A 12,556-nucleotide genomic window follows, 5' to 3' on the forward strand; every position below is an offset into this window, starting at 1 on the left:
GATATTTCAAGGGACTTTTAGGCATGTGCTCAGAGAGACTTCCATGCTTGCCTTCATTTCAGTGTCAGCTGGGCACTCACCATCCTTGATTAGCTCTTCAAATGTGAGATTTGACATCTGAACTTCAGCCCCATGCTTTGGGAAAACAAACAAAGAAATCGTTAGTGCCCACATAAAGAAGATGTCCGTGCATAAATCTCTATTATTACTCATCCAGAAGCTCCTTTGAGAAAATGTAGATTCTGTTCATTCAGTGTTTGCTCTGTCTGTGCTTCTGGCAGTCTCACACTCCAGAAGATGGAGTTTAGGAGCTTTATGGTCAACAATTTCATCCTGTGTGACTTGTCCTCATAATTATGCTGCAAATTTTTATTGAGATTTTTACAGCTATTTAGGAAAAATCTGTTGGAGACAGGACTCAAATGCCTCTTAAAATGTGAGCACAAAGTGACAATGAAAATATAAACTTGGAAATATAAGGATGGATCATTACATGCCCCAGTTTTCATTAACTCGTCTTTTCTCTGCAGCCTTTTTGGGAAAGGTGCTTTTTACAAGCTTGGTGATAAGTTTGTTATGTGATTGTGGGATAAGTCAGTCAAAATAACACCACCAGAATGAATGGGAACATCATTTATTTTAGCTATTGATGTGATCTCTTCTGTGCTGATCAGTGGAGATTAAATTACAGATACAGAAACATCAATGTGGAAATATTTTGCATTAAGTTTATAATGCTTCCAAAAAAAAAAAAAATCAAGAAGGAATTGGCGAAGTTATCTGAAGCCTGATGGTGGGTACATGTGGGGATCAAGAATCCTCAGTCACATAAACAGAAAGGTATGAACTAAGGAGCTCTGCAATTTTACTCAATTCTATTCAATTTTAATAACTCCACGAAGGACTTGCTCAAAATTCATTTTGTCCTGGTCTCCTATGGAAGTCGTGCAGGGAGAGATCTCATCACCATTATTTGTATTTGTTTGTCCCAAAATCTTCCCAATGCACCAGCCAGCTCCTCTTAGTTCTGACATAGGAAAAATTGACTTGGATGTACAATTGATGTACAAAAATTTACGGAAAGGAAAGGAAAGGAAAGGAAAGGAAAGGAAAGGAAAGGAAAGGAAAGGAAAGGAAAGGAAAGGAAAGGAAAGGAAAGGAAAGGAAAGGAAAGGAAAGGAAAGGAAAGGAAAGGAAAGGAAAGGAAAGGAAAGGAAAGGAAAGGAAAGGAAAGGAAAGGAAAGGAAAGGAAAGGAAAGGAAAGGAAAGGAAAGGAAAGGAAAGGAAAGGAAAGGAAGTTTGGTTTAAACAAACATTTGGAAACAAAATGTTTCAGTTTCTTCTGGGTTGTTTTGGACTTTAATCCTATTTTAAGTGTGAAGCCAAACTAAATTTCAAATGTTAATGAAATAATACAGAAATGAAAGTGTTAATACATCTGAAAGATTTCTTCTTTTTATTTCCATTCAACACACAGAAGTGATCACAACTTGTGGATGGGCTGTCATTTTTTAAGTGTGTTTCTTGCCCAGTAAATTCTTAAACCTCAGAATTTTACTGGGTGTGGTGGTGCATCTGATGCTCTGTTGGCTGCCTGTAGACCATCAGCATCTCCTGCATATAAAGGCTAAAACAAAATTAACTGAGGGTAAAAGCTGGAAATACTTCACTACAGTTAATTAAAAGGCTGGAGAATGGTGAGACCAAAATGACCAAAATCAGTGATAGCAGAGAACCCAGGTAATGAGAGTTGTGCTCCAGGGAGTGCACTCGATGTCTGCTGGGTAAGAAGGAATTTTTCCCAGACTTAAGTGAGCAGCACTGTGGTAATTACCCTCAGTTCCTTGTGATTTATTGCTGGGATGTTCCCATCTGGAGCTAATTGTGCCTCCCACAGCTGTGCTCTCACTGCACAGCCATTCTGGGGAGAAAAAACACATTTTCTCACATTTTGCAAAAAGTTCCTGTTGAGGCTGTGGCAAAATTCAGAGGTGCCATGTGACTTAAAATTCAGGTGTGACTTACAGAATGAAGCACCAGTGGCAGGAACAGAGGGGATGAATTGGCTGATAAAAACGTGCCTTTGAAATATTTTTTTTTTTTAAATATCCATTGTGCTCCTCAGTGGAAATTAAGCAAGACCATGACACTGACACACCTCACCTGTGGTGACATGACCTGCTCCTCTTGGAGCCTTGTTCTGGAACCTGAGTTTTCCAGACAGGTTTGGTACAGCAGATCCTGCATGTTATGGTCAAAGCCAGCCTCAGTAGAAGGTCACAGATGGATCAGTGAGTTCCTGTCAGCACCTAAAATATTGTGATTCCAAGCCACAGCATAAATCTGCATCCCATGAGTGAATTTTATCATTGATTTTTTTTTAAGGGAATAATGACATAAATAATCTTTTAAGTGTTCTCACCATGATTTTAAAATATTATTTTCTGTTCCCTTTCTAGCCCTGGTGTCGATGTATTACCACTGTCTACAATTACTTTGTGGTGACCAACTTCTTCTGGATGTTTGTGGAAGGCTGCTACTTGCACACTGCTATAGTGATGACCTACTCCACAGATAAGCTGAGGAAATGGGTCTTTCTCTTCATTGGATGGTGTAAGTGACCTTTTGTGGTTAAAATGGTGTTCTGTGAAACCTGGCTTTCAAGTGTTAAAGACAAAGAGAGGCAAGATTAAATATTATAAATCCCCTGGGGTGAAATCTGGACTACTCAGTCTGAACAGACACTTCCAAGTGAGGAGCTGACTTGAAAAAAAAAGCCTTATTATCTGCCAGTCCAGCCCCACAGCTGCTGAGGAATTTGTTCCCAGAAAACAAAGAGGTTTTGGACTGTCCTTGGGGCTACCCAAAGACTCAGCTGGGGCAAAGCTGGAAATGTGATCAGGGATCTAAAGGACATGAGCTGTGATGTGAGGCTGAAGGAGCTGAGCTGCTTTAATCTGGCAAAGAGGAAGATGAAGAGGGATCTGTTGGGTACCAGGAGTGATCTGGAAGATAATTACAAAGATGATGGAGCCAAATTCTGCTTGGTAATAGCAGATGTTATAAAAAGGAACAATACTCATAAACTGCAGACTGGGAGGTTCCAGGTGGATGTTAAGAAAACAGAAAATGTACCAGGAGATGGTGGAACACTGAAATATGTCACTTAAATCTGTGAGGCTTCTGACCTTGGGGTTATTAAAAATTTAGCCAGACTAAGCTCTGGCTGAGGTGGGTGGGAATTGATGGTTCTGCTCAGAGCAGGAAATTGGAGCAAACACCTTCAGAGATCCTTCCCAACCACCATCTCCATGTTTTGAACTCAGCCAGAAGATGTTTGGCAGGACAAGCCCCATGCAGGCAGTTTGTTCACTTGAATGAAAATCTGAGGTCAGACAGAACTAGTGAATCTAGCAGTTCTTTTCTGTTGAAGCAAGAAAGGTGGAAAAAAGTCACCAATATTTTCTTTTGTGAAAGCAGAATGATATTTTATTCAGAAGTGCCTCTCCCTCTCTGCAGAAGTAATTGGATTGAAGTTCTGAAGGCAGAAACAGCCTTTGAAAAAAAATATGTCGTTCAGTCCAAAATCAAATGGGAGGAAATAGGAGTTGCAGTAGAAAGAAGATGGTTATTTGGGGAGTTGATTGAATTTTTTTCCCCAATAGTTTTCAATTCTCTCAGCAAGTTGGAAGATCAGCTGCTAACACAGCTCTCCCCCAGACTGGTTTGATCCCTGGTGTTTTCACTTTCTACCTCTGTCAGAATCCTCTGGGTCTCTCATCACTCATGCAGGAGTGCTGTGAGCTGAATAAACCTTTCCAGCCACGTTTTGGGTGCATTCTGGCTCTGCTGTGCCTCCTCATACACATTTTTTTACCAGTCTTACTCTCAAATCCCTATTCTTCACTTAACAAGGAAAAGTAAAATGTTTTCCTTCAGGAGAGGGCACATGGCTCCATTTTCTCTGTCCATTCCTCCCAAAAACATGGAGAAATGAGTGCTCCAGACCCTTTGAGTGGGTGGTGAACAGGATGAAACAAAGCACAATCATTTGAAGGGCACAGGAGGTACCAGGGATGCTGGGGCAGGAGATCAGAGCTGCTCCACTCCTTGCTGAGGTTAAAGTTGACCCCTCAGCAACTCAGCCCTATTGTAAATGCAGGCAAACCCAATATGAAGAAATGATGATGTCTGACTCAATTCAAAAGGGTGAATGTTTTCTTTGTTATAACTATGTTAAAATACATTAATATATTCTATAAAAGGAGGATACTAAAACTACATACTACTTTCTCTAACTCTAACACAACTCGTGACCCTCTCCAGAGCCCAGCCCCAGGTGGGTTGGATTGGCCATCAGGCTCAAACAATCCTCACCAGAATATAATCAAGCACTCACTCCAGGTAAACAATTCTCCAAACACATTCCACACAGGGAAAAACAAGGAGCAGAAATAGAAATTGTTTTCTCTTTCATTTCTCTCTGTGCACCTCTATGAAGACTCTTGAGAGGGAGAGAAATGTGCTTGCTGCACTGCCCCATCCCCTCTGTGTTGTGGTTCTCCTTCCATCTCCTCAAAGCCTCCATTTCCCACAGAAGGGAAAGTGGGAAGGTTAAAAGAGACAAATTTGTGTCAGAGACAAATGCACCTCTGCTCCTCCATGGGGGTTTAAGTCATGTTACTCTCACTGCAGATACTCGTGAGAGTCACTGAGGCTCTGTCCCTGAGCTCACCTCAGTGATTTCAGATACATGAACCTGCAGTTTGGAATGGGGGATGGACATGGTGAGCCTGGACTTGTTTGGGTTTTCCTGAGGTGAGAAGTGAAAGGGGGAATGGAGAGGAAAAACCTCCCCTTTTAATTTTGACATGGGTCTAGTCCTTGCCTGAATGTGAGTCAAGAGGCCTCTTCCATTTCCATTCCTCCTCCTCCCTTCCAGGTCCCTCCTGCAGCAAATCCCCATCAAACCAGCTGGTTTGGAAGGTCTAACACAAACACTGTTAGGGAGTGCAGTGATGTCTGTAAAGTTAAAAGTAGCTGGATCCTTCAGAAAGAGAGAAAAAAACCCAAGAATTCTGATACCTCAAGATATCAAGCTATTATTTCTCATAATCCTGTTTCATAAGGAACACTAAAAAAAAAAATTGTTGAAAGTTTTGAAATTGTGCTTCATCTATAGATCCCAATATGTTTACAAGCTTCTTGGAGCCTGGGAAACAAAAACCTAAACATCAGCTTCCAAGTACTGTCTTTAAAGATTCTGCTGTACCAACTGCAGGAAAATGAAGAGGGTCCAAAACTGCTTTTAAGTCAGCCAGAATTCTTCTGGTCACTCCTGTGGAAATATTGGCCTTTATTTTTGTTTTTAATATTTTTATTAACTTTCCTTAATGATACTAAAGTTTTGTTGAGATGATCTTTTTAAATTTTTAAATTAAAAGATCTTAGCAGTGGTGATGTCTCAAGCAGACCAAGATAGGACTACTATTATTTAGAGTCTCCCACTCATTAACTCAGACTCTCCTCACACAAATCTGAATTTACTTTGGTACCATGGACACATCCATCCATCCATGATTAACTCCTAACTTTTTTTTTTTTTTTGCTCCTGCAGGTATTCCCTGCCCAATCATCATTGCCTGGGCCATTGGAAAGCTGTATTATGAAAATGAACAGTAAGTGATGTTAATATTTGCGTTTGTGTGGCTCTCTAAACAAATTAGGAAATAGATACACATTCAAATCATATCCCAGGCCACATATTCCTGCTTCCCCTGGCTGTGCATTTCCTTCTTCCTCGGTGTGAGGAGCTGCTCCTTGCTCAGCCATTCCCATTCCCTGCCTGTGCTGCCTGATTTTTCACACGTGGCATTGGAGAGCTCTTGTTCCCCAAGCAAAAATGTCCCTGAAGAGCTGCCAGGTCTGATCAGCTCCTCTGTCCCTAAGGACAGGTTCCCAAGGGGAACTCATCCACTGATTCTTCAAGCAGCTGGAAGTTCCTCTTCCAAAATCCGAGGTCCTGACTTTGCTCCTTTCAGAGCTTGTGTCCGTTTGTCCTGAGCACTGGGGGAACCACGTGTGCTCCCAGGAGGTCAGACCCAGCCAGATGGACACAGGCAGCAAACATGGACTTGTCTGCAGCTTCCAATAGTGTTTGAGACTGCCCAAAATTCAGGAAAAATGGAAATTTCCTCTTTCTCCATCTGAGTATCCATTCGAGTTGTGTGGAGGTTGAGCTGGGGCTCAGGTTGTGTAGCTCGTCATAGTTTAAAAGCTCAAAATAAAAAGAACATTTAAAAAATGCTTCAAGCAACTTCCTGACTTTTTAATATTTGTATTTAATAGAGATTTTTAATATTAGAGATCTTTAATAACTATTCATAATAATTTAATAGAGATCTTTATATTTAAATGAGATCATTTTCTGCACAGTAAGGCAACTATAACTGGTCGTGTGGTAAATATCCTGCCTGGGGTTTATCAGTTCTTTAGCAAAATATGGCAACTCTGGGAAAAAAAAATACTGTTAAATCTCAATTTAAGAAATTATTCACAAATTATTAAGAGCTATTGCAGTAATTTCATTGATGGGCATTTGTTAAGGGGAAGAACATTAGTGAGATCTAATTAACAATAGTGATAAAACCTCGTGGTGGGTTTGGTTATATAAAGAACTATCAGAGATCCCTGAAGAATATTAAGTAGTGTTACTCAACAGAAATGTATTTTACACAATTGAGTCTTACCACAACTGTCTTCCTGAATTGTCCTCTTCAATATTCAGGGGATGTTTATGTATCCTTCCAGAGGTAAAAAAATAATAAAAAGTGGCTAAATGGCTTTTATTTCACACATATGCACCAAATAATTATCAGAGATGCACCAAATAATTGTCAATGATTTAAGTTTCTCTTTTTGCTTTCAGTGAAATTATTTTATTGCAGGCACAATGGCCTGTGTTGGATTTAAAGTAAGAGTTCAGATGATTGGCAGAACAGTTTGCAGTATCTTAGCTAAAAGTCCTCATTGGAACAGTTAAGACTCTAAATATGAAATATTGCTAATCAATTGCAGACATTTATTATGTTTCTGGCAAATAATTGTCTCCTCTGAGCAATACTCACCTCATTTGATTAGAAATATTTAGATTACAGTGTAATAGATCTGGTTCATAACCTAATGAGATGAACACAGACCTAAGGAAGCTGCTGGGATTTTTTTTCTCCACTACCTACAAAAGGAGCCTTGGACCAGCAACACCCCTGGAGAGTTCTGTGTTGCAGAGTCTGTCCTTGGCCACAACCTTGTTTTCTCAGTGTGGAAATAAATCCACATTAATTCTTCACTCAGCACAACCGTGGTCTAACACTGGACTTCAGATAATAAATTTCAGCATTTTGGTCTTCCAGCTAAGCAACATTTAAATTCCAAAGAGCAACAAGAGCAGCCTTTGCCCTGGAACCTCATTTGTGCTCTACCAGCTCAGTTCCAAATTCTTTGCTGACTTTTTCTAGCCCACTAAGTTCTGCCACATGCTTCAGTCTGCTTTGTATTAGTCCCTCTGCTAGAGCAGCCAGCTTCCCAGGAACTCTTTGCTTCTCTTAGTTCTCTGAGTTTCAGGCAATAAAAAATAGTTCTCCCAAAATACCTTTCAAAATCTTCTCTCAAATGTAGATCTTGGAAGTTCTGGAGAAATTTGTTTCCTACCCTGGTGTATCTTGTAGAATTTTTTTAATATCTTTCCAGCTACATTAAAAAAAATAAAAATCAAAAACACAGTTTCATTCATTTAAGGCTGCCCTGGGGATTCTTCTTGGATGATAACTTGGCTGGAGGAAGTACCTTGTCCTAAGTCTTGCTCTCATGCCCAAATTTTGGAAGATGAGTTGCAAAATTATCAATTCACACTCAGTGCACCAGGGAATAGCAGACATCTTTCACATTTCTAAAACATTCAAAGCTCCCTCATTTATTTGGAACTTAAAGGATGTGGGAATTGAGCCAAGAAAAGGCAAATAATTGTGAGGTGCTGAAGTGTTCCTGATGCCAGCTGTGTACCTCCACACTCCTGTCCATTCAGAGCATCCTGCAATGGGCAAGCAGCTCCTCCTGTTTTAGCAAACACCACATTTTGGAGAGAGGCTTCGAGGGGATGGTGTGACCCACGAGGATCCCATCTGAACCAGAGCTTTCCTGATCCCAGTTCATTTCCCCTGCACTCGTGAGGTCGTGTCTTACAGGCTCCAACCTCTTTGAGGCAACCTATTACATCTTGCTGCTTGTAAAAGTGCAAATGTGGCTCTGTGGTCTCCCTGGCTCAGGAATTACCCTTTTTTCCATGGCTCCAGTGGCACTAAATTACTAGTTCACACAGCAAAGATGGGGAAGGCATAACTTTTGCTGTATAGATTTGTTATGGATGGTATCCATGACAGGGAAGAAAACTTTCAGACCCTTGAACTGCGAAATCTACTTCCTCAGGGATCTGCAGCTCCAATGATCTCAACCTTAAGGAATTATGAATGCAAATCTGTCTTAGCTTGGTGGAATTCTGGATGCAGACTCCGTGGCTGTATCTGTAATACTGAATTAGCTGGGCCTGGATTAATTCCTGGGGCTCGACTTCCAAATAGTATGGGATAATTCACACCCGTATCATTAAACCTTCTTGGCCTCCAAAATCAGGGGAGCTGCAGTTTGTGGACTGCTGGGAATATCCTCTGGCTCCTTCTAACTCCAGATTTGTTCCCCAGGAATAGTTTTGGCCTTGTTTAGTTTTTGGCCCGGACCAAAACTACCCCAAGGAAAAGGGAATGGTGTGAGTTCAGACCTGAGGCCAGTCTCTCATTCATTGACCAACATAAACAGAGCAGATTTGTTATTCTCAGTGAAGAGGATGAAGTGAGTGTCAGTGTGGGTTGCTGTGAAATCACAGGGTTTTTTTGTTGTGTAACACAGCAGGGAGAAAACCACTTGGAATTAGAAGAAGTCAAGCCAGTGCTCGGTCACACATGACACATCCAGGCTCTCCTCTGCTCCGAGGCCACTCAGTTCACCTGTGATTCCACTTCCCCTGAGTCCATTCCCAGCCTCTTTTGGGTCATCCCAGACAGTTTGGAAGGGGATGTTGGAGCAGGAATTTGGTGGCTTCACATGATGGCTCTGCTCTGTCTGCTGGCTTTGGTGGCCATGGAGTCATTAGGGTTGGAAAAGGCCTCTGAGATCATAGAGCCCAACACTGCCAGGTCCCCGCTAACCCATGTCCCATGGTGCCACATCTACATGGTTTTTGAGCACTTCCAGAGTCCCCTGTGGTCCCCAGATTCATTCAAAGCCAATGGGATGACTCCTTATCCATTCAGTGTTTTATTTAGACAGCGTTTCCATGCAACTCAAGACATGGCTTCAATTAGCAGCCCTTACTTTGTGCTATGTGTCTCTGGGCACTGCAATGGACAACAGGGGTTTTTTCTCTTACACAGAATATTTCTTTAATCCCTTTTTCAGACATCTCCTGCATCCTTTTTACAGCAGGTTCTCATATTTCTTGTAAATATTTACGTAGGCAATATCCAAAACCATAGAGGGAACATGAATGTTCTAATGGAAGGGGAAGGTGGAGCTCAGATCTGTGTCCAACAACAGGTAATGTGCAGCAGAAAATTCCATTACTTGCTGATTATTTATATATAAACAGTGCAGTGAGTAAAAGAACACCTCTCTATAAATGTCCTTCATGTTGCAGTCTAAAAGAAGTTAATGTACCTTAACAAATTGTTTTCCTATTTGTTTTGTTTTTCACAGGTGCTGGTTTGGTAAAGAGCCAGGGAAATATATTGACTACATCTACCAAGGGCCAGTGATTCTTGTTCTCCTGGTAAGTGTTTGTGTGGGTGGGAGGACACTGCTATCTCCCACTCAGAAGAAATTTGATTTGTCATGTTCCACATCTGCTTTTATGGGAAATAAGACACAAACAAGGCCAAACATCTTCAGGTGTTCTCTGAAGTGGCCGCAGCGGATAACACTGCAAGAATTGAAATTATTATTTTTGCTGTTTCCTTGGGTTTGGGCCATTCTTTCCTCCTCCCTCTACAGTGCTATTTGCCTTTGTACAAGGTTGTGAGAGAAAAATGTTCAAAGCCAGGGGGTGCATTAACAATATCTGCTCATCCACCTGGGGCTCATGACAACTACAGCAATTCTTTCACACAGAATATTCAGAAAAAGGGAATAATCACAGTCAGGAGTTGCATCTTTCTCTGTCAGTTCCATTTTCTCCATCACCAGCACTGCTGTGTATTTGTTTCTACATTTCCTGTTGTGAAGTTTCCTCCCCAGTGCTGCCCACACTTACCAGGCTGTTTATCTGTTTACCCAACACTCCGTCTCTTGTGCCAACCAAGATTAGGCAGAGGGAGAAGGAAGCTCGTTCATAACCCATTTTGAGCCTTCAGCTGAAGCACAGCGGTGCTTTCCCAGGGAAAAAAAAAGCTGAGTGTGGATGGAAATTATTAATTAGCTGTTAGTAAGAACAAAGCTGAAAATAAATTATTCTGCTCTTCCAGGCAGATTAACCAACAGCAAATTCCCAGGGCTCAGTGGGGTCCCCCTCTTAGGGAACCAAGGTTTGCTGTGGTTGTCCCTTGTGTCACTGCAGCCCCCATGGGGAAGGGCAAATGCTCCTGAAAAGGCACCACTGGCATCTTTCTCAAGGCTAAGAAGTTTCATGTTCTCACCTTGTCAGTGCCCTGTTCATGGGATTCATTGTGAACAAAGTTTCTGTGCTGCCCAGCAGCTGGTCTGAGTGTGTGTCCTGAGAGCAGGGGAGCTCATTCCTGTTTAGTTGTTAAGATACAGCAAAAAGATTGCCTGAAAAAGAAAAAAAAAATCCATAATAAAGTATGTTTTTATGTAAAAATTATTTTATTTATGTTCTAAGGAGAGAAATAGCAATGGGTGTGGTATACAAAATATAAATTTTGTTGCTAAGGAAGCCATCATAAAACCAGAAGGAGCATCACAGTGAATTGACCTCAGTGATACAGAGATTCCCTCACAAATAAATCCTATTTAGACAACACAAGGTGGGAGATTTGTGATGCTTGGAGCACTTGGGTTTCACATCATTGCCTGGAAATCTGTGACTCTGAATTTTCTGTAACCCTTGTAGTCCACAGGATCTGTGAAATCATTGAGTAGCATCTCTGACAGATACCATACAGCCATGAAAATGGCCTTTTTCTCTCCAGAACAGCACTGTAAATATTTAAAGACCCCAGGGAGACACAGAATATGGAGGTATAGTTGGGGTCTGCCACTTTCTATACAGAATTATATCTGTCATTATATCAGCCTCTAATTTGGAGCAGCCTTGAGACCCCTCTAAACCAGGTCAGTGACTGAAGAGCCCAGAGCTGACACTGGATTGAACCTTTCTACCTTGGCCTGCCTGCACTTGAGCCCTAATTAAAACACTAATGATGTAACAGCACTAATTGCACTGTGGGGTGGAATGGAGCTGATAAAATCTGAGGGTGAGCCCTTGCTCCCCTCACTTTGGGGTTATTCCCCTCAGAGAGCACTGCTGGGGGAGGAAAGCATCCCTCTGCAAACAAAATCTATACTGCAAATCTGAAAGCTCCTGTTACAGCACACTCCTGTTCCTAAAATCTGCTCCCCTGTTTTTTTTTTATTTTTATTTGAACTGTCAGTTCATTTTTGGAGTGTTTCTAATTAAAACCCACAACCCCACGGTGTCTTAAAGCCACTTGACATGCTCATTTTTTTGATCCTTATGTGAATAAATTCAAACTGGAGAAAATGACTGAAGCATCACTTGCTGTTGTTGGAGTCACTGACCCTTTCAAGGGTGCTGTGAAAAGTGCTGGGTGAGGAGCACTGGAATTTGACATCTGCTGTACACCCAGGGCAGCACAGTCAGACATCACAGCCCTCAGATGGGATTTTGGCTCTGCCTTAGCACAGACAAAGCTCTGCCTTCCTCTTCCCTCCCCTGAACAGTGGCCACCACAAGTGGAAAACACAGGGGTTTCAAAAAGAGGACAGCTCTGTGACATCTGTCAGTCACTGCTCACCAGCTGGATTGGAACTAATGAGGAATTGAAGTGGAGCTGCAGCTGTGCTTTGTGAAAGAACAAACAGGACAGAGCACAGCTCTGCTGGGACAAGGGGGAATGGCCTGAAGATGATGGAAAGTAGATGTAGATGGGATATTTAGAATAAATTCTTCCCTGTGATGGTGGTGAGGCCCTGGCACAGGGTGCCCAGAGAAGCTGTGGCTGCCCCTGGATCCCTGGAAGTGTCCAAGGCCAGACTGGATGGGGCTTGGAGCACCCTGGGATGGTGGAAGGTGTCCCTGTCCATGGCAGGGGGTGGCACTGGATGAGATTTAAGGTCCCTTCCAACCCAAACCATTCTATGACAACTCTGAGACAGCTATCCCAGGCCTCTGCTGGGAAAATAGACACGAGTGCTACAAGAAGAAATTTGTGTTATTTCCAAAAGAGGACTAACATTGAAAGCTGAAATT

At 41.9% G+C, this 12,556-nt stretch overlaps 1 protein-coding gene across 4 annotated transcripts in view; it reads left to right on the forward strand.

The window, feature by feature from the left end:
- Positions 1-12,556, forward strand: part of CRHR2 (corticotropin releasing hormone receptor 2) — a 151,892-nt gene that overhangs the window by 106,197 nt on the left and 33,139 nt on the right. For all 4 annotated transcript variants that reach the window (XM_072925271.1, XM_030264198.4, XM_002196341.6 and 1 more), the window contains 3 exons: positions 2,460-2,613; positions 5,618-5,678; positions 9,808-9,880. In XM_072925271.1, the coding sequence (XP_072781372.1) occupies positions 2,460-2,613; positions 5,618-5,678; positions 9,808-9,880 (288 nt within the window). The remainder of the gene's footprint in view (positions 1-2,459; positions 2,614-5,617; positions 5,679-9,807; positions 9,881-12,556) is intronic.

Source organism: Taeniopygia guttata, chromosome 2, assembly GCF_048771995.1.
Source record: "Taeniopygia guttata chromosome 2, bTaeGut7.mat, whole genome shotgun sequence".
NCBI classification, from domain to species: domain Eukaryota; kingdom Metazoa; phylum Chordata; class Aves; order Passeriformes; family Estrildidae; genus Taeniopygia; species Taeniopygia guttata.